Here is a 19,043-nt window from a genome sequence, read left to right on the forward strand (position 1 = left end):
CCTCATCAACTGTGAGAGACTCGCGGCTATATAAAATCGTGTCTCTAAAGGTTGAATAAGACGGGGGCAACGAACAAAGTAAAATCAACCCTAGATCTTCCTTATCATGTTGAACCTCCATGACCTCCAAGTTTGAGAGAATTTCTTTTAACACTATTAAGTGTTCGTGTACAAAAGCACCTTCCTCCAAACGATGAGCATAAAGACGCTGCTTCATATGCAACTTGCTTGTTAGAGTTTTCGACATACATATTTGTTCTAGCCTCTTCCATAATACAGCGGCAGTCTTCTCTTTTATCACATCCTACAAAATTTCGTTGGAAAAATACAGATGTAATTGTGTTAACGCCTTTCGATCCTTACGCTTCTTCTCTTCATCTGTTAATGTCGAAGGCATCTTATCTATCCCTAGTAGGGCATCCTCCAGATCCATCTGCGCAAGAACTGCTTGCATATTAATCTGCCACAACGTAAATCTGGTGTTACGATCCAACAGCAGAATTTCATACTTCAAAGACGCCATTACCATGATCGAGATGAATAACCCGGAAGCTCTGATACCAATTTGTGAAAAATAAAATAAAATAAAAATAAATAAATAAAATAAAGAACACACAGATTTTTAAGTGGAAACCCTTTCAGGAAAAAACCACGAGCAGAGGAGAACAAAATTCACTATGTTGAATTCAAATCATTACAAGAGGAATAGACTATATTTATTTATAGGCTTGTAAAGTCATATTCGAGTAAGACTGAAACACCTTATTCTAATCAATATCAAATAGATAGAATTTAATAAGGTTTAAAAACCTTATTCTAAAATAAAATAAAAGAAGTGTAATTCTATATGGATTCTTCTTTTATTTTATTTTACCACTGTATTTTATTTAAATAAGGATTTGGGTCACTTAATTTTAACATCTTTTAATTTAGAGGTTAGTATACATATAGCAAAAAAAAATTGAAATCCATAAAAGAAATCTAGCTTTTAAGTATAAATGAAGGTAACAAGATAAGAATATGACATTGAGAACTTAGTGTTGAAGGAGTTGTTGAGTGGCACTCGACTATGTCAACTGTAAACTGCTACTGAATTGGCCAAAAACTTGTTTTATCTGGTTTGGAAATTTAATGAATAAAAAATTTAAATCTGTTAATATGCTATGTTATTGAGGATACTTTGGTTCATCTATGGAAACTAGTCTTTGGAATTTGAAGATTGGATATGTGCGAATCAATTAAATCTTTAGAATGTGGAGATGTGACCAAGATAATGCGACTGATTTTGGAAAGTATATCTTCTAGTGATTTTATTTTTATTGTTATTAATATAATAACTATTTTCAAGGTGTTACTTTTTATTCACTTAGATTCTATTTTAACAAGTTGAAATTGAATTTATGCTTTGAGGCTTGTATATGTTTTGTATAAGAGTTTAATAAGTGCATTCTAATATGTTCATTGTGGAATCTTGTACGTAAGAGAGTGCAAACTGATATTGTAAACATGGTTGAGTGTTTAATGCCTAAATTCTCAATGGGAGGATTTGGAGGTAAGTTTTCTAGTCTTTAGGTACAAAGGTGAGCTCTTTATACTTTGTGAGTGATAGAGTGTGATTCACTTGTTGTGTTACAGATTAAAAATAGTAGAATTACTCACTGAATTTGCTTCATAAACATAAGGAAACTGAACTGTGTAAACATACTTTTGTGTTTTTAGAGTTTTTGTTTGCATAGTTTTCACAATATCAAGCCGCAGCAGCCAGCAATCTAGCACTTCCATTAAAATTTCCATTTTAAGCAAATAGACAACTTAAGATAGCAACACTCAGGATGTCAACCCTCAATACATAGAGATGCAATGAATCATGAGAGAGAGATGGCAATGGCAGATGAAATGATAATAAGCATGAGAAGAAATGCTGAAGCGAAAGAGCTAACTAGTGATCCAGACGTGCACTCACAGAAGGAATCCAACTGTTTGCATATTGATAACCAATTCGTATTAGCATTCCCTTTGTATGCTAAATACACAATAGATGTGGCAGCTGATGCACCAGCCGTCACCAATCCTAGCATTGCCTAGTGTTAAAAGGTGGCAACAAACAACATATGTACGTTATCCGGATGAAATATGTTAAAAAGTAGCAACAAACAGCACATGTAAGTTACCAGATGAAATACAACAACATGCAAAAGTACCATATGTTATTCAGATGAAGTATTTTTTTTGTGTGACAGGCGACCTGTATCTAATCTGACAACTTTTTTGCCTGGATAAAGTTAGTCAACCTAAGCAACTTTAGACAGTCAGCAAGTTACTATTGAGCTATTTTTGTGCAAGTTACTTTTCAGAAAATTTATTGCTCTTTTAATGTAATAGTTTAATAAATGTACATTTTATCTTTAAACATTTTGATGAATGAGAAAAGTCAACTCAAGTTTCTCCTTCAACATCTGAGTTTTGCTTCTGTTTTTATTTTTCAACACAAATTTTAGTTCTTTTATTTTTGTTTTGTGATAAAAAACCCAACAAATGGTATCAAGAGCCTATTGTCTTTGAGGGCATTGGTTGTGATTTGTTTGTGAGAAACTAGTGTTTAAAAGAAAAAAAGCAGGAGCTATTTTTGTTGGCTTGTTTGGTTGCTGCAAAGATAGGTATTTCACCATCACCACCACCTATTTTTGCTGGTGAAAACTATAACATTTGGGCTGTGAAAATGAAGACATATCTACAAGCACATGACCTGTGGAATGTTGTTCTAAATGACACAGAGCCACCTCCCTTGAGAGCTAATCTGACCATAGCTCAAATTAGGCAGCATAGTGAGGACACTGACAAGAAGTATAAGGCCATGTCGTGCCTTCAGAGTGGAGTTTCAGATGTCATCTTCACAAGGATAATGGCTTATGACACTTCAAAGCAAGCCTAGGACAAACTCAAGGAGGAGTTTCAGGGGTCAGACAAGACCAGGCAGTAACAACTGATAAACTTGAGAAGAGACTTCGAGAATCTAAGAATGAAGGACTCAGAGACCATCAAGCAGTATACTGATAGGATTATGGCCACAGTCAACAGCATAAGACTGCTTGGAGTTGAGTTTAGTGACCAAATGGTGGTTGAGAAAGTCATAACAACCTTACCAGAGAAGTATGAATAAAAAATTTCTTCTTTAGAAGACTCGAGGGACCTATCAGCCATTCCTTTGACAGAGTTGATAAATGCTCTCTATACACAAGAGCAAAGAAGAGCAAACAGAATGGAGGAGCACTTTGAGGGAGATTTTCAGGCCAGGAATAGAGAAAGCTCAAGCTCAAGCTCAAGTTACAAAGGCAAGAAGCCTTGGCTAGAAAAGAAAGGGAAAGGCAAGAAGGATACTGCCAAAAAGAAGTTTCCACCTTGTGCTCATTGCAAGAAGACTACTCATCTTGAAAAATATTATTGGTACAGACCAGACATTTAGTGTAGAGGTTGCAAACAGCTTGGACACATTGAAAAAGTGTGCAAAAATAATCCAAAAGCACAACCATAGCACCAGAACCAAGCTCAGGCTGCTGAGGATGTGGAAGCACTGGAAGAGCATATCTTTACAGCCTCTTGTTTTGTAAGCTCGAGCAAGGTCAGCAAAAATTGGCTGATTTACAGTGGATATACTCATCATATGGCTTCAGATAAAAGTATGTTCAGGGAGCTAGACACCAGTTTTGTGTCCAAAGTCAGAATCGGTAATGGTGAGCTTTTAGAGGCCAAAGGCAAGGGCAAGGCTGTGATTTGTACTTACTCAGATAACAAGACTATCTCTGAGGTTCTTTATGTACCTGGCATTGACTAAAATTTGCTTAGTGTTGGTCAGTTGCTGGAGAAGGGTTACTCCCTTATTTTTAAAGGAAAAACATGTATGATCAAGGACTCTTTTGGTCAGGAGCTAGTGACAGTAGCTATGTGTGATAGATCATTCATTTTAGATGTGAATCAGCTACAAGCTAAGGCACATACTGCTCTAGCTGATGAATCATGTTTTTTGTACAAGAGAATGGGGCATGTAAACTATAAGTCTGTAATGGCGTAAATTCAATGTTATCGGAACAGTGGTTTCGTAACCACAAATCCGATTTAAAGAGAAATTTATTTCAATATTTTTGCTTGAAAATTTATATGATAGGAAAATCGTATGAAAATATTGATAGGAAAATTTTATCAATTTAGTGATTAGTTAGAAAAAGAAATTATTGAAGAAATTGGGTAAAATAAGGTATCGGGACCTCTATCTCATAAAACCGAGTCAAAAATAATTTTATAAATATTTATGAAATGTTATTAATGTGGTATTAAAATTTCGTTAGGAAATTTTAATGTTTGGGTAGTCAATTAAATGAAAAGGACTGAATTGTAATAGGTGTAAAAGTTGCTAGAGTGATTAAATAGCTTGTTAGTCTAATGAGAAAGGATATAAAACGCAATTAGACCCAAAAGTTATTTGGGCTGGTCGGCAAGGGTATGAAATCAGCAGAAAAATTGATAAATTAAGGGTAAAATTGGAATATTGCAAAATTAACTAAATAAAACTAGGACTAAATAGGAAATATCTAGATTTCTCTTCATTTCTCTTCAATTCCAGCAGCTAAAAACGCCATAGGAGGGTTCTCTAAGCTGGTATTTCATAATTTTGCACCAAGTGAGTTAATCCTTGCCTTTTTCTTGTAATTTTGTGTTTCTAAGACTTTTACAACTAGATCCTACTATTAAATTCATTAGTTTTGATTTCATGGATGAAATTTAAAGTCACCATGGTTGAGTGCTGTAAGTTTATGATGAAATAGAATGAAATTAAAGCTTTAATTTGTTTATGAGATGATTTTATTAGGCAATTTCAATGGAAATTGATTTTCGGGACCTAATTGTGAAAATGTTTGGAATTAAAGTCTATTGCTTAAATTCTGATTCGTAAAGGTTGTAAACTAGTTTAAGGTGATAGAATAAAATGTTAATTGAGAAAAATCAGCTCAATTGAGAGGCTACTTGAGTAGGGACGAAATTATCATTTATTAAAAGCTTAGGGGAAAAATGGTAATAAACAGCTTGCACTAAAACAGTTTAGACAGCAGCAGTAGACTAACTTTGAAAAATCACCAAAAATTTTAGGAATCGAATTAGAATATGAACAAAATATGGAATTAAATCTTATTGAGTCTAGTTTCTCATAGAAGAAATATTGTAAGCAATGGATTTGTAAATTTTGAGATATAATGAATTTTGTGAGACAAGGTCAGAATGAATTCGGGTTCCCCTGTTCTGACTTTGAAAAATTATAAAAAATTGAATAAAACTAATTAGGGACTTATATTTATATTTCTAGAATTCTGAATGAGTCTATTTTTAATAGAAACAAACAAGAACATCATTTGAATTCTGTATAAAGAGATAATTTATTTTTAGAGAAGAAGGGTCAGAACTGTTAGACAACAGAACAGGGGTGACTTTGAAGAATAAACTGTACTGATTGGCTAAAGAACAAATTCTAAAAATTTTATGGTAAAAATATATATGAGTCTAGTTTCAGGGAAAATTAACGGATCTTAATTTGGAGTTCCGTAGATCAAGTTATAAATAATTTAGTGACTATGACTCAAGTAGACAGCTTTGAATGAACTATAAATAATAGTTGAATTATAGAGAATGTTGCATATGAACATGAAATGTATTAAATTGATAATTAAATATATTTATTTAGATCCGAAAGATTCAAATACGAAGCTAGATCGAGGAAAGGAAAAGTTCGGGATTAATAGATTTTTACTGTTTACAAACAAGTATCAAGGTAAGTTCGTAACTTGAATTATATTCTTAAATGCTTGAAATGCATGTTTTTGATATGAATATGATTTGAATGTTCATTATATGGAAATTTATGAAACATTGATATATTTGATAAAATGGGAAGAAATCCCGTTTGAATGAAAGGAAAATTCGATGGATCTCTGAAAAGGAATTGACGGTAAAAGGATCTAGCCGGACGGGTGATCCTATCTGATATATCCTCCCAAAGAATATGTGTAAAATGGATTTAGCCCGGACGGGTAATCCGAATTAGGGTCTCAATTTAGCTCGGACTGGTAATTCAGATCCAAGCTCATTAGAGTAATTGTCGTTGTAGGATTTAGCCCGGACCGGTAATCCCGACAATACTCTATGAGTTTATATTGCGGGATTTAGCTCGACCGGTAATCCCATTGCAAGGTTGAGGTTCATGAGTGTGCTCTCTAAAATGGAAATGTGCGTACATGAATATGAATTGACAGACCCGGAATTGTACACTAAAAGTGTACCTCTGAAAATCCATCGAAATTCCGATAAATTCAACGGGATAAATATGAAAAATAATAAGGGAATGAAAATCATGGTATTGATGAATACATCAATCATGGTATATATATATATTATTGATACATGGAAATTATTGTACTAACTTGAATGTTGAGTTTGTGCATGTTAGGGTAATAATGCATTGAATGGATATATGAATGTTTATTATATTGTATTGAAAATATTAGGTAAGTATAATTCTTGTTACATGAGCTTACTAAGCACAAAGTGCTTACCCGCTTCCTTTTTCCCTGCTTTTGTAGTGTTAAGAGCTCGGAGGTCGGATCTGGTCGGAGACACATCACACTGTCAACCTCAGGATTTCGGTATATAAAGAAACTTTATTTTGGAAATCAATGGCATGTATAAGCTAACAAAGTAAATGTTAACGTGAAATGAATGTAAAGTTAGCCATTAGTTTGGTTAACAAACCTGGTTATAGATATGTGATGACGTTATCTTATATAAATGCATGAATCTATCATGAAAATATGTTGAATTGAAAAGAAAAAATTATTCGTAAACTCCGGTAATGCCTCGTACCCTATTCTGGAAATGAATACGGGTAGGGGTATTACATTTATTGGTATCAGAGCTACGGTTTAGCCGGTTCTAGGACCGATGTAGCAAATACGGAATTAGCTATACATACCGTTTAAATTATTATTGATAGTGTGATATCTCCTGACCATTTAAAATATGTTTTTCTTATAGTAATGTCATCCGACCGAGCTCAATCTGAGGAAGCTGGAAGTCATGCTCCAGCTTCAGTACAAAGAGAAGAAACTAGCAGTAGAAGGCCCGAGACAGAAGGTCGAGGGGAGGAGGCAAAAATAGCCTTCTATCAAATGATGAATGAATGGTTTAATCAATACTTAAGAACTAACCTCAGTAGTGCAGAAGTTCAAGCTCCCCTCCGCTCCTTCACGGTTCCCGAGATCCCACAAGGTACAGTCTTGAATCACGTCGAAAAGGAAAGCTCCAGAGATAAAATTCAAAATATGGGGCCAAAAATTTGAGCAAAGAGTTGATGATGATTCGAACAGTGAATTCGGTTAGAAAATACTACTCGGGTTCTAGAAGAATTATCTTGTACACCAGAAGAATGTCTGAAATGTGCCGTCTCACTGCTAAAAGATACAGCTTACCATTGGTGGAATACTAAAGCTTCAGTTGTTCTGAAAGAAGAAATTACATGGGAATTCTTTCAGACCGAGTTCAGAAAAAAATATATCAGCTAGAGGTTCTTTGACCGGAAAAGAAAAGAATTTATTGAGCTGAAATAGGGCAATTGATCAGTATCTGAATATGAAAGAGAATTTGTTTGATTGAGTAAATATGCTCGAGAATGGGTACAATCAGAAGCTAAAATGTGCAAACGATTCGAAGAAGGGTTGAATGAAGACATTAAGTTACTGATCGGAATTCTTGAAATTCAATTTGCTACATTGGCAGAGAGAGCTTATAAAGTAGAAGAATTAAGCAAAGAAAAGAAACAGGCTGAGAGGGAAGCTCGAATTTTTAGTAAAAGACCGATGGGAAAATCCCAGTTTTCTGCTTCAAAGAAATTGAAGAAATATCAGGATCGTTCTACTTCAGCCATTGGGTATTCGGAAAAAGAACGAGGTTCTCAACGCACTAATCCAAGGCCTTCTAATCCATCAGTGACCAGTGTTGGCAGTGTTGACACTCCTAAACCGAGATGCCAGTACTGTAATAAAGCTCATTTTGGTGAATGCCGATTTAAGAGTGGGGCTTGTTACCGATGTGGTTCTTTTGACCATTTCCTCAGAGATTGTCCGAAAGGGTTGAAAAGAAGTTGAACATATATTGAAGCCGAGTAATCTAGTTTCGAGGGCGACCACCTCGACCATCCCAGAATGTCGGTGGTAGTCGAGGAGCTACAAAAGATACTATAGGTAGGCTCGAGGTACGAGCACCGCTAGGACATATGCCATTCGTGCGGAGAAGATGCTTCAAAGACCGATGTTATTATCGGTACATTTTCTTTACTTGATAATCGATATTATCGCATTGATTGATCCCGGTTCTACGCATTCATATATATGTGTTAAACTTGCAATTGTTAAAATTTATCTGTTGAACCTCATCAATTTGTGGTTAAAGTCTCGAACCCCCGGGCGGTCGTGTTAGTGGATAAAATTTGTAAAATTGTCCACCGATGGTAAGAGGTTATTGTTTCCTACCGATTTGATGTTACCGCCATTTGATGAATTTGACGTGATATTGGGTATGGATTGGTTAACCCAAAGATGATGCGGTAGTAAATTGTAAACAAAAATATATTGTGTTAAAATGTCGAATGGTGAGTTGCTCCGGTTAAATCGATCGATGAGGGTTATCGATATGATTTCAAGAATGGCAAGATAAAGGTATGTCAAAAGGGTATGATGCTTACTTGGCTTATGTACTCGACACCAAGGTATCTCGAGTCAAAGATACAGGCGCCCAGTGGTATGTGAATTTTCGATGTGTTTCGGAAGAATTACCAGGATTGCCACCGAAAGAGAAGTGGAATTTTCTATAGATTTGATTCCGGAACTACTCCGATCTCCATCGCTCCGCATCTGGATGGCTCCTATAGAATTAAAAGAGTTAAAGACACAGCTTGCAAGAGCTTGTTGATGGGGTTTTGTCCGACCGAGTCATTCACCTTGGGGTGCTCCGGTTCTGCTTGTGAAAAAGAAAGATGGGTCTTTGAGATTGTGTATCGACTACCGGCAGACTTAATAAAGTAACCATAAAGAATAAGTACCGTTACCCGGATTGATGATTTATTTGATCAAATGAAAGGTGCTACTATGTTTTCAAAGATTGATCTTCGATCGAGTTATTATCGCCACGGGTAAAGGAGTCGATGTGCCAAAACACCTTTTAGAACCGTGTACGGGCATTATGAGTTTCTAGTTATGCCGTTTGGGCTAACTAATGCACCTGCGCAGATTCATGGATTTGATGAACCGGATATTTAGACCGTACTTAGACAGATTTGTAGTAGTATTCATTGATGATATTTTGGTTTATTCTCGGATGAAGAAGAACATGCGAACATTTGAGAATTGTGTTGCAAATTCTACGAGAGAAGCGGTTGTATGCTAAATTCAAGAAATGTGAATTTTGGCTTCGAGAAGTGAGTTTTCTTGGACACATTGTATCTGCCAAGGCATCGGGGTAGATCCAAGTAAAATCTCACTATTGTCAATTGAGTCCACCAAGAATGTATCCGAAGTTAGAAGTTTCTTGGGTTTAGCTGGTTATTATCGGAGATTTGTACAGGATTCTCTATGATAGCTTCTCCAATGACTCGATTATTGCGTAAAGATGTAAAGTTCGAGTGGATGATGAATGTCAACAAAGTTTCAACCGATTGAAAGACCTATTAACGAAAGCACTGTATTAGTGCAAACTGAACCGTAAGGAATTTGTTATTTACAAGTGATGCCTCATTAAATGGTTTAGGTTGTGTTTTGATGCAAGAAGGTCATAGCCTATGCTTCAAGACAACTTAAACCACATGAAAGAAATTACCCAAGACATGATCTTGAATTAGTCGCTATTGTATTTATACCAAGATATGGCGGCATTACTTGTACGGTGAGAAATGTCATATTTATACCGATCATAAAAGCTTGAAATATTTGATGACACGTAAAGATTTGAATTTGAGACAGCAAAGTGGCTTGAACTGATAAAGGACTATGATTTGATTATTGATTACCATCCGGGTAAGGTTAATGTTGTAGCTGATGCTTTGAGCCGAAAATCTCTGTTTGCTTTACGAGCTATGAATACCCGGTTATCATTAACTGATGATGGTTCAATCCTAGCTGAATTGAGAGCTAAACCGACATTTTTACAGCAAATATGTGAAGCTCAGAAGAATGATGAGAAGTTACAGGTTAAACGGGCACAGTGTGAGTCAGGTAATGATTCTGAATTTCAGATTGGTTCTGATGATTGTTTATTATTCAGAGGTAGGGTATGTATACCTCAGAATTCGGAGCTCATACAGAAGATTCTACGCGAGGCCCACAGTAGTACTATGTCTGTACATCCGGGGAGTAATAAAATGTATAATGATCTGAAAAAGATGTACTGGTGGTCGGCAATGAAACGTGATGTCTCTGAGTTTGTATCAAGGTGTTTAATATGTCAACAAGTTAAAGCTGAACATCAGGTACCTTCGGGGTTACTTCAGCTAATTACTATACCGGAATGGAAATGGGAAAGAATCACTATGGATTTTGTATCGGGGCTACCTTTGTCTCCGAGGAAAAAAGATGCTATTTGGGTGATTGTAGACCGATTGACAAAGTCAGCTCACTTTATTTTGGTACGTATGGATTATTCTTTAGATAAACTAGCTGAACTGTACATATCTGAGATTGTCAGGTTACATGGAGTGCCTGTCTCCATTATAACAGATAGAGATCCCCGATTTACGTCTCGTTTCTGGGACAAATTGCAAGAAGCCTTGGGTACTCAGTTGTATTTCAAGATCTTGCATTTCATCCTCGACAGATGGTCAATCTGAAAGTGTAATTCAAGTATTGGAAGATATGTCCGATGTTGTATACTAGAGTTTGAAGGTAATTGGGAGAGGTATCTACCTTTGATTGAATTTGCTTACAATAACAGTTATCAGTCTAGTATTAAAATGGCTCCGTATGAAGCTTTGTATGGTAGAAAATGTAGAACACCGTTATATTGGATGAGCTCGATGAAAGGAAGATACATGGGGTTGATTTGATCCGGAAATGAAGAAAAGTAAAGGTTATTCGAGATAGTCTAAAAGCAGCTTCCGATCGTCAAAAATCATATGCCGACCTTAAGCGAAAAGAGATTAAATTTCAAGTCGGTGACAAGGTATTTCTGAAAGTGTCTCCTTGGAAGAAAGTTCTTCAATTCGGTCGAAAGGGTAAATTGAGTCCAAGATTTATCGGCCCTATGAAATCATAGAAAGAATTGGACCGTTAAACTTATCGATTGGCAATACCACCGAACTTGATAGAATCCATAATGTTTTTCATGTATCTATGTTACGACGATATCGATCAGATCCTTCACATGTTATTTCTCTGATAGAAGTAGAGATTCAACCGGATATGACTTATAGTGAAGAACCGGTCAAGATATTGGCACGGGAGACAAAAGAGCTTAGAAATAAAAAGATAAATTTGGTGAAAGTATTGTGGCAAAAGCATGGGATTGAGGAAGCAACATGGGAATCGGAGGAGGCAATGAGGAAACAATACCCAAACCTCTTTACTGGTAAGATTTTCGAGGACGAAAATCCTTAAAAGGGGGGGAGAGTTGTAATGGCGTAAATTCAATGTTATCGAACAAAGGGTTTCAGTAACCACAAATCCGATTTAAAGAGAAATTTATTTCAATATTTTTGCTTGAAAATTTATATGATAGGAAAATCGTATGAAAATATTGATGGAAAATTTTATCAATTTAGTGATTAGTTAGAAAAAGAAATTATTGAAGAAATTGGGTAAAATAAGGTATCGGGACCTCTATCTCGTAAAACCAAGTCAAAAATAATTTTATAAATATTTATGAAATGTTATTAATATGGTATTAAAATTTCGTTGGGAAATTTTAATGTTTGGGTAGTCAATTAAATGAAAAGGACTGAATTGTAATAGGTGTAAAAATTGCTAGAGTGATTAAATAGCTTATTAGTCTAATGAGAAAGGATATAAAAGGCAATTAGACCCAAAAGTTATTTGGGCTGGACGGAAAGGGTATGAAATCAGCAGAAAAATTGATAAATTAAGGGTAAAATTGGAATATTGCAAAATTAACTAAATAAAACTAGGACTAAATAGGAAATATCTAGATTTCTCTTCATTTCTCTTCAATTCCAGCAGCTAAAAACGCCATAGGAGGGTTCTCTAAGCTGGTATTCATAATTTTTGCACCAAGTGAGTTAATCCTTGCCTTTTTCTTGTAATTTTTGTGTTTCTAAGACTTTTACAACTAGATCCTACTATTAAATTCATTAGTTTTTGATTTCATGGATGAAATTTAAAGTCACCATGGTTGAGTGCTGTAAGTTTATGATGAAATAGAATGAAATTAAAGCTTTAATTTGTTTATGAGATGATTTTATTAGGCAATTTCAATGGAAATTGATTTTTGGGACCTAATTGTGAAAATGTTTGGAATTAAAGTCTATTGCTGAAATTATGATTCGTAAAGGTTGTAAACTAGTTTAAGGTGATAGAATAAAATGTTAATTGAGAAAATCAGCTCAATTGAGAGGCTAATTGAGTAGGGACGAAATTATCATTTATTAAAAGCTTAGGGAAAATGGTAATAAACGACTTGCACTAAAACAGTTTGGACAGCAGCAGTAGACTAAGTTTGAAAAATCACAAAAATTGTAGGAATCGAATTAGAAGATGAACAAAATATGGAATTAAAGCTTATTGAGTCTAGTTTCTCATAGAAGAAATATTGTAAGCAATGGATTTGTAAATTTTGAGATATAATGAATTTTGTGAGACAAGGTCGAATGAATTCGGGTTCCCCTGCTCGATTTTGAAAAATTAAAAAATTGAATAAAAATAATTAGGGACTTAAATTTATATGTCTAGAATTCTGAATGAGTCTATTTTAATAGAAACAAACAAGAACATCATTTGAATTCGTATAAAGAGATAATTTATTTTTAGTGAAGAAGGGTCGAATCTGTTAGACAACGAATGGGGGTGACTTTACTTGATTGGATAAAGCAAAAACTCTGAAAATTTTATGGTAAAATATATATGAGTCTAGTTTCAGGAAAATTAACGGATCTTAATTTGGAGTTCCGTAGCTCAAGTTATAAATAATTTAGTGACTATGACTCAAGTAGACACTTTGAATAAACTATAAATAATAGTTGAATTATAGAGAATGTTGCATATGAACATGAAATGTATTAAATTGATAATTAAATTTATTTATTTAGATCCGAAGATTCAAATCTGAAGCTAGATCGAGGAAAGGAAAAAGTTCGGGATTAATAGATTTTTACTGTTTACAAACAAGTATCAAGGTAAATTCGTAACTTGAATTATATTCTTAAATGCTTGAAATGCATGTTTTTGATATGAATATGATTTGAATGTTCATTGTATGGAAATTGATGAAACATTGATATATTTGATAAAATGGGAAGAAATCCCGTTTGAATGAAAGGAAAATTCGATGGATCTCTCGAAAAGGAATTGACGGTAAAAGGATCTAGCCCGGACGGGTGATCCTATCTGATATAGCCCTCCAAAGAATATGTGTAAAAGGGATTTAGCCCGGACGGGTAATCCGATTAGGTCTGAATTTAGCTCGGATGGTAATTCAGATCCAAGCTCATTAGAGTAATTGTCGTTGCGAGGATTTAGCCTTGACCGGTAATCCCGACAATACTCTATGAGTTTATATTGCGTGATTTAGCTCGACTGGTAATCCCGCCGCAAGGTTGAGGTTCATGAGTGTGCTCTCTAAAATGGAAATGTGCGCACATGAATATGAATTGACGGACTTAATTGTACACTAAAAGTGTACCTCGAAAATCCATCGAAATTCGATAAATTCAACGGGATAAATATGAAAAATAATAAGGAATGAAAATCATGGTATTGATGAGTACATCAATCATGGTATATATATATATTATTGATACATGGAAATTATTGTACTAACTTGAATGTTGAGTTTGTGCATGTTAGGGTAATAATGCATTGAATGGATATATGAATGTTTATTATATTGTATTGAAAATATTAGGTAAGTATAATTCTTGTTACATGAGCTTACTAAGCACAAAGTGCTTAACCCGCTTCCTTTTTCCCTGCTTTTGTAGTGTTAAGAGCTCGGAGGTCGGATCTGGTGGAGACACATCACATCATCAACCTCGGGATTTCGGTATATAAAGAAACTTTATTTTGGAAATCAATGGCATGTATAAGCTAACAAAGTAAATGTTAACGTGAAATGAATGTAAAGTTAGCCATTAGTATGGTTAACAAACCTGGTTATAGATATGTGATGACGTTATCTTATATAAATGCACGAATCTATGATGAAAATATATTGAATTGAAAAAAAAAAAATTAATTCGTAAACTCCGGTAATGCCTCGTACCCTATTCCGGCAATGAATACGGGTAGGGGTATTACAAAGTCACTAAGCTTGCTGCACAAAATGAGCTTAGTTGAAGACATGTCCAGGATCGAGCTCAAGAATGATGTATGTGAGGTTTGTCAACTTGGCAAGAAGACCAGACTGGCTTTTCCTATCAACAAAGCTTGGAGAGTTCAAGAGAGGCTCTAACTGGTTCATACAGACATCTGTGGACTTATAAAGACCACCTCTTTGAATGGAAGCAGGTACTTTGCACTATTCATTGATGGTTGCACCAGATTTTGTTAGGTGAGTTTCTTGAAACAAAAGTCAGATGTGGCTGATTTCTTTTGCAAATTCAAGGCATTGGCTGAGAACCAAGTCAGTTGTAAGCTGAAGTGCATAAGATCAGATAATGGAACTGAATATGTGTATCAAAGGTTTCAAAAGATTTGTGATGAAGGTGGGATTCAACACTAATTGACAACCATTTACACACCACAGTAAAATGGTGTCTGTGAGAGGAAAAATAGGAGAGTCCTCGATATGGCCAGGTGCCTTCTATTTGAGGTCAATATGCTTAACAATTTTTGGGTTGAGGCTGTAAACACATCTGTCTACTTGTGGAATAGGCTACCAACTAATGCAGTTAGGGGTAAAACACCCTTTGAAGCCTAGTTTGGACAAAAACCAGTTGTTTCACACTTGAAAGTGTTTGGTTGCTTGTGCTATGTATTAGTGCCAGCTGAAAAAAGAACCAAGCTCGAGAAGAGGTTCATGCCAGGAGTGTTTGTTGGATATAGCAATGTGAAGAAGGGATAAAGGGTCTTTGATCCATTGACCAAAAAGATTGTAGTGAGCAGGGATGTGAAGTTTAATGAAGCAAGCCACTGGAAATGGGATGGAACTAATGCAAGTTTGCTTGAAGTGTACCAAAATGATATTGGCTTGCAGCATACTGAGATTGAAGTTGAAGCTGAAGATGATTATGATGATGTACCTGTTAGAGGCACTAGGACACTAACAGACATCTATGAAATGTGTGCTGTAACCATGGTTGAGCCTTCCTGCTATGATGAAGCAGCAAGAGAGAGCTACTGGAAAGAAGCTATGGAAGTTGAACTGAGAATGATCCATAAGAATGATACTTGGGAGCTGGTTGATAGGCCAGCAAACAGAAAAGTTATTGGTGTCAAATTGGTGTTCAGGACTAAGAGCAATGCAGATGGGTCACTGAACAAGCACAAGGCTAGGCTAGTTTTGAATTTCTACAGTCAGCAGTAAGGGGTTGATTTCTTTGAAACCTTTGCACCTGTTGCAAGGTTAGATACCATAAGGCTATTATTTGCCTTGTCTACTCAGAAGCAATAAAAGTCCATCAATTGGATGTCAAGTCAGGATTTCTGAATTTCTTAAGGAAGAAATCTTCATAGAACAACATGATGGATTTAAGGTTGCTGGTGAAGAATACAAAGTCTACAAGCTCAAGAAGGCTTTGTATGGTCTAAAACAGGCTCCAAGGGCCTGGTATGACAGGATTGATGCATACTTATCAAGGCTGGGATTTGAGAAGACCATCAGTGAGCCTACACTCTATGTGAAGAAGGCTGAGAAAGAAACCTTGTTGATAGTCTCAATTTATGTGGATGACTTATTAGTTACTGGCTGCAGAAATGAGTTGATTGAGGATTTTAAGAAGCAGATGTAAGATGTGTTCGAGATGACTGATCTTTGTTTGATGACCTACTTCCTTGGTATGGAAGTGAATCAGAATGAGCATGGCATTTTCATAAGCCAGTAAGCATTTGCACTGAAAGTTCTAAGAAAATTTAGCATGTCAAAGTGCAAGCCCACTAGCACTCCTGTTGCAGTAGGAGAGAAACTGTCAAGCACCAGTGAGCATGATCGAGTAGATGAAAAGGGGTACAGGAGTTTGGTTGGTTGCCTACTCTATTTAACAGCAACAAGGCCAGATATTATACATGTTGTTAGCCTTCTCTCGAGGTTCATGCATTGCTGCAACACAGCTCATTTCAACGCTGCTAAAAGAGTCTTAAGGTATGTCAAAGGAACTTTAGACTATGGTGTGATGTTTGAGAAAGCTGAAGAATTGAAGCTGGTTGGTTATTCAAACAGTGATTGGGTTGGCTCAGTTTATGATATGAAGAGCACATCAGGATATTTCTTCACTCTAGGTTCAGGAGTTTTCAGCTGGAGTTCAAAGAAACAACAGACAGTAGCTCAATCCACTACAGAGGCTGAGTATATTGCAGCTGCTACTGCTGTTAATCAAGTAATTTGGCTTATAAAGCTGTTGGATAATTTGAATGCTAGTCAAGCAGAAGCAACAATGATTAAGGTAGACAATCAGTCAGCTGTTGCAATAGCCAAGAACCCTGTGTTCCATGGGAAAACGAAGCATTTCAAGATTAGATATCACTTTGTGAGGGAAACAGAATTAACTAAGGAAATTAGCTTGGTTCATTGTTGTTCGAGGGATCAGCTTGCTAATATTTTGACCAAGCCATTAGTTGCTACAAGGTTCAACTGTTTAAGGAAGGAAATTGGAGTTTGCTGTTTTGTAGCCAATGAGGAGTGTTAAAAGGTGGCAACAAACAACATATGTACGTTATCCGGATGAAATATGTTAAAAAGTGGCAACAAACAGCACATGTAAGTTACCCGGATGAAATACAACAACATGCAAAAGTACCATATGTTATCCGGATGAAGTATTTTTTTGTGTGACAGGCGACCTGTATCTAATCTAACAACTTTTTTGCCTGGATAAAGTTAGTCAACCTAAGCAGCTTTAGACAGTCAGCAGGTTACTATTGAGCTGTTTTTGTGCAAGTTACTTTTCAGAAAATTTATTGCTCTTTCAATGTAATAGTTTAATATATGTACATTTTATCTTTAAACATTTTGATGAATGAGAAAAGTCAACTCAAGTTTCTCCTTCAACATCTGAGTTTTGTTTCTGTTTTCATTTTTCAACACAAATTTTAGTTCTTTTATTTTTGTTTTGTGATCAAAAACCCAACACCTGGAAAACAAAAAAAAAATTGCATGTTTGTTTATGTTCAACAGTGAAAAAACTATGAACTTGGAAGGCCTAAAATTAAAGGTGATAAACTTCACCGTGTCAAACGTGACCAAAACAATTCAACTGTGTTTGGCTGCTCTCCTGATGATATAGTAGAAAGAAAGCGGAAGAGAAAACACAAGATAGGCATAGGCAACTGAATTGGCAATCACAAAAAACCTGTTAAAAAAAGCATAGGCATGTCAAGAAAGCTCAATATTTTTACCAAAAAACGTGTTTACGACATAAAAACAACTCACGTGAACATGGGAAGATCACTATATTTGGCATTCAAAAGGATGGAATTGAGGGAGTAATGGAACAGTTTCTTCAGTAGTACCCATGGCCATAGCACTCCCTAGTGTTCCTCCAGTAGCAAGGAATCTGAGTATGAATTCTAGTGTAGCAACCCCATTGATGTTGGAGTTTACTGGGGTTGCCTCGTTGGATGTTTCACCAGATTCACCTGCTATTCCCTTCATGCTATTCAACTTTCCAAGGTTTCTATTAATTAATGGGTGAAACTAGGTTAAGCAGAGTGGAAGATATTAACATTTATACTACTTTGTATGCCTAAGCAAATCTGGATTTTTCTGACTGTACAAGTAAAAAGCAAATCAAATTGGAAGTTAGGTTAATTTGCTGAGCTTGAGATACTTGGCATTTGCTTCCGTAACATGTCATGTCATTTCTTAAATCCTATTTATTTCTACCTGCCCCTACTTGCCTCAAACCTCAATATACGACTGGGAACCAAAATCATATACAAAAAGTTATTAAATTACAATATAGTATATAACACGAATTTCCTAATGTAGTGCTGCTGTCTGCAATAAGCTCCTATATAATATGGTATAAAAATCAATGTCTAGAAGGCTTGAATTGTTCTTATTTAGCATGGGTTTATAATATTGAGGAACTTACATTTTTTTTTCAAAGTATTTACTGTTAATGTCTTTGGGTACTATTATAAGTATTCTCTTTACAGTTTGAAAACTTCACCATGGATCGTTAAATTGAGAGAATATGTAAATATTACAGAATAAATTTTTAATTTTAAAAATAAAAATTAAATTAATAAAATGTGTAAATATTAAATGTTAAATCAAATATTATATCGAATCACATTAATATTTCGTTTGGTGATTAGATAGTTTTTATCTGTGAAGGGATTAGAATGTAAAATTAACTTAACGGAAATGACTAAATTAACACATAAAAAATCAGTCACCAAAACAAAAACATGTTAAAATTTAGGTTATTATCTAATTAATAGTTTACCTAGTATTAATAGTAGCTAACATATATGTAAAAAACAATGTTATAATAATACATGATTGGCAACAGAATAATAAATTATTAATTATGTACCACATGGTCGTGTAGTAGTCATTGTGGGTCACACGGCCATGTGGAATGGATCAACCCGTGTGGTTCTTGTAGCTTGCTCCGTTTTTTT

At 35.3% G+C, this 19,043-nt stretch overlaps 1 protein-coding gene across 1 annotated transcript; it reads right to left on the reverse strand.

Annotated features, from left to right (window-relative positions):
- Positions 1–1,865: 1,865 nt before the first annotated feature.
- LOC108477826 (casparian strip membrane protein 2) lies at positions 1,866–18,105 on the reverse strand. Its single transcript, XM_017780312.2, is given in 4 exon segments — positions 1,866–2,081; positions 17,641–17,764; positions 17,845–17,873; positions 17,875–18,105. Coding segments are annotated over 4 exon segments (561 nt in total). The 5' UTR covers positions 18,067–18,105.
- Positions 18,106–19,043: the final 938 nt, after the last annotated feature.

Source organism: Gossypium arboreum, chromosome 12 (assembly GCF_025698485.1).
Source record: "Gossypium arboreum isolate Shixiya-1 chromosome 12, ASM2569848v2, whole genome shotgun sequence".
NCBI lineage: Eukaryota > Viridiplantae > Streptophyta > Magnoliopsida > Malvales > Malvaceae > Gossypium > Gossypium arboreum.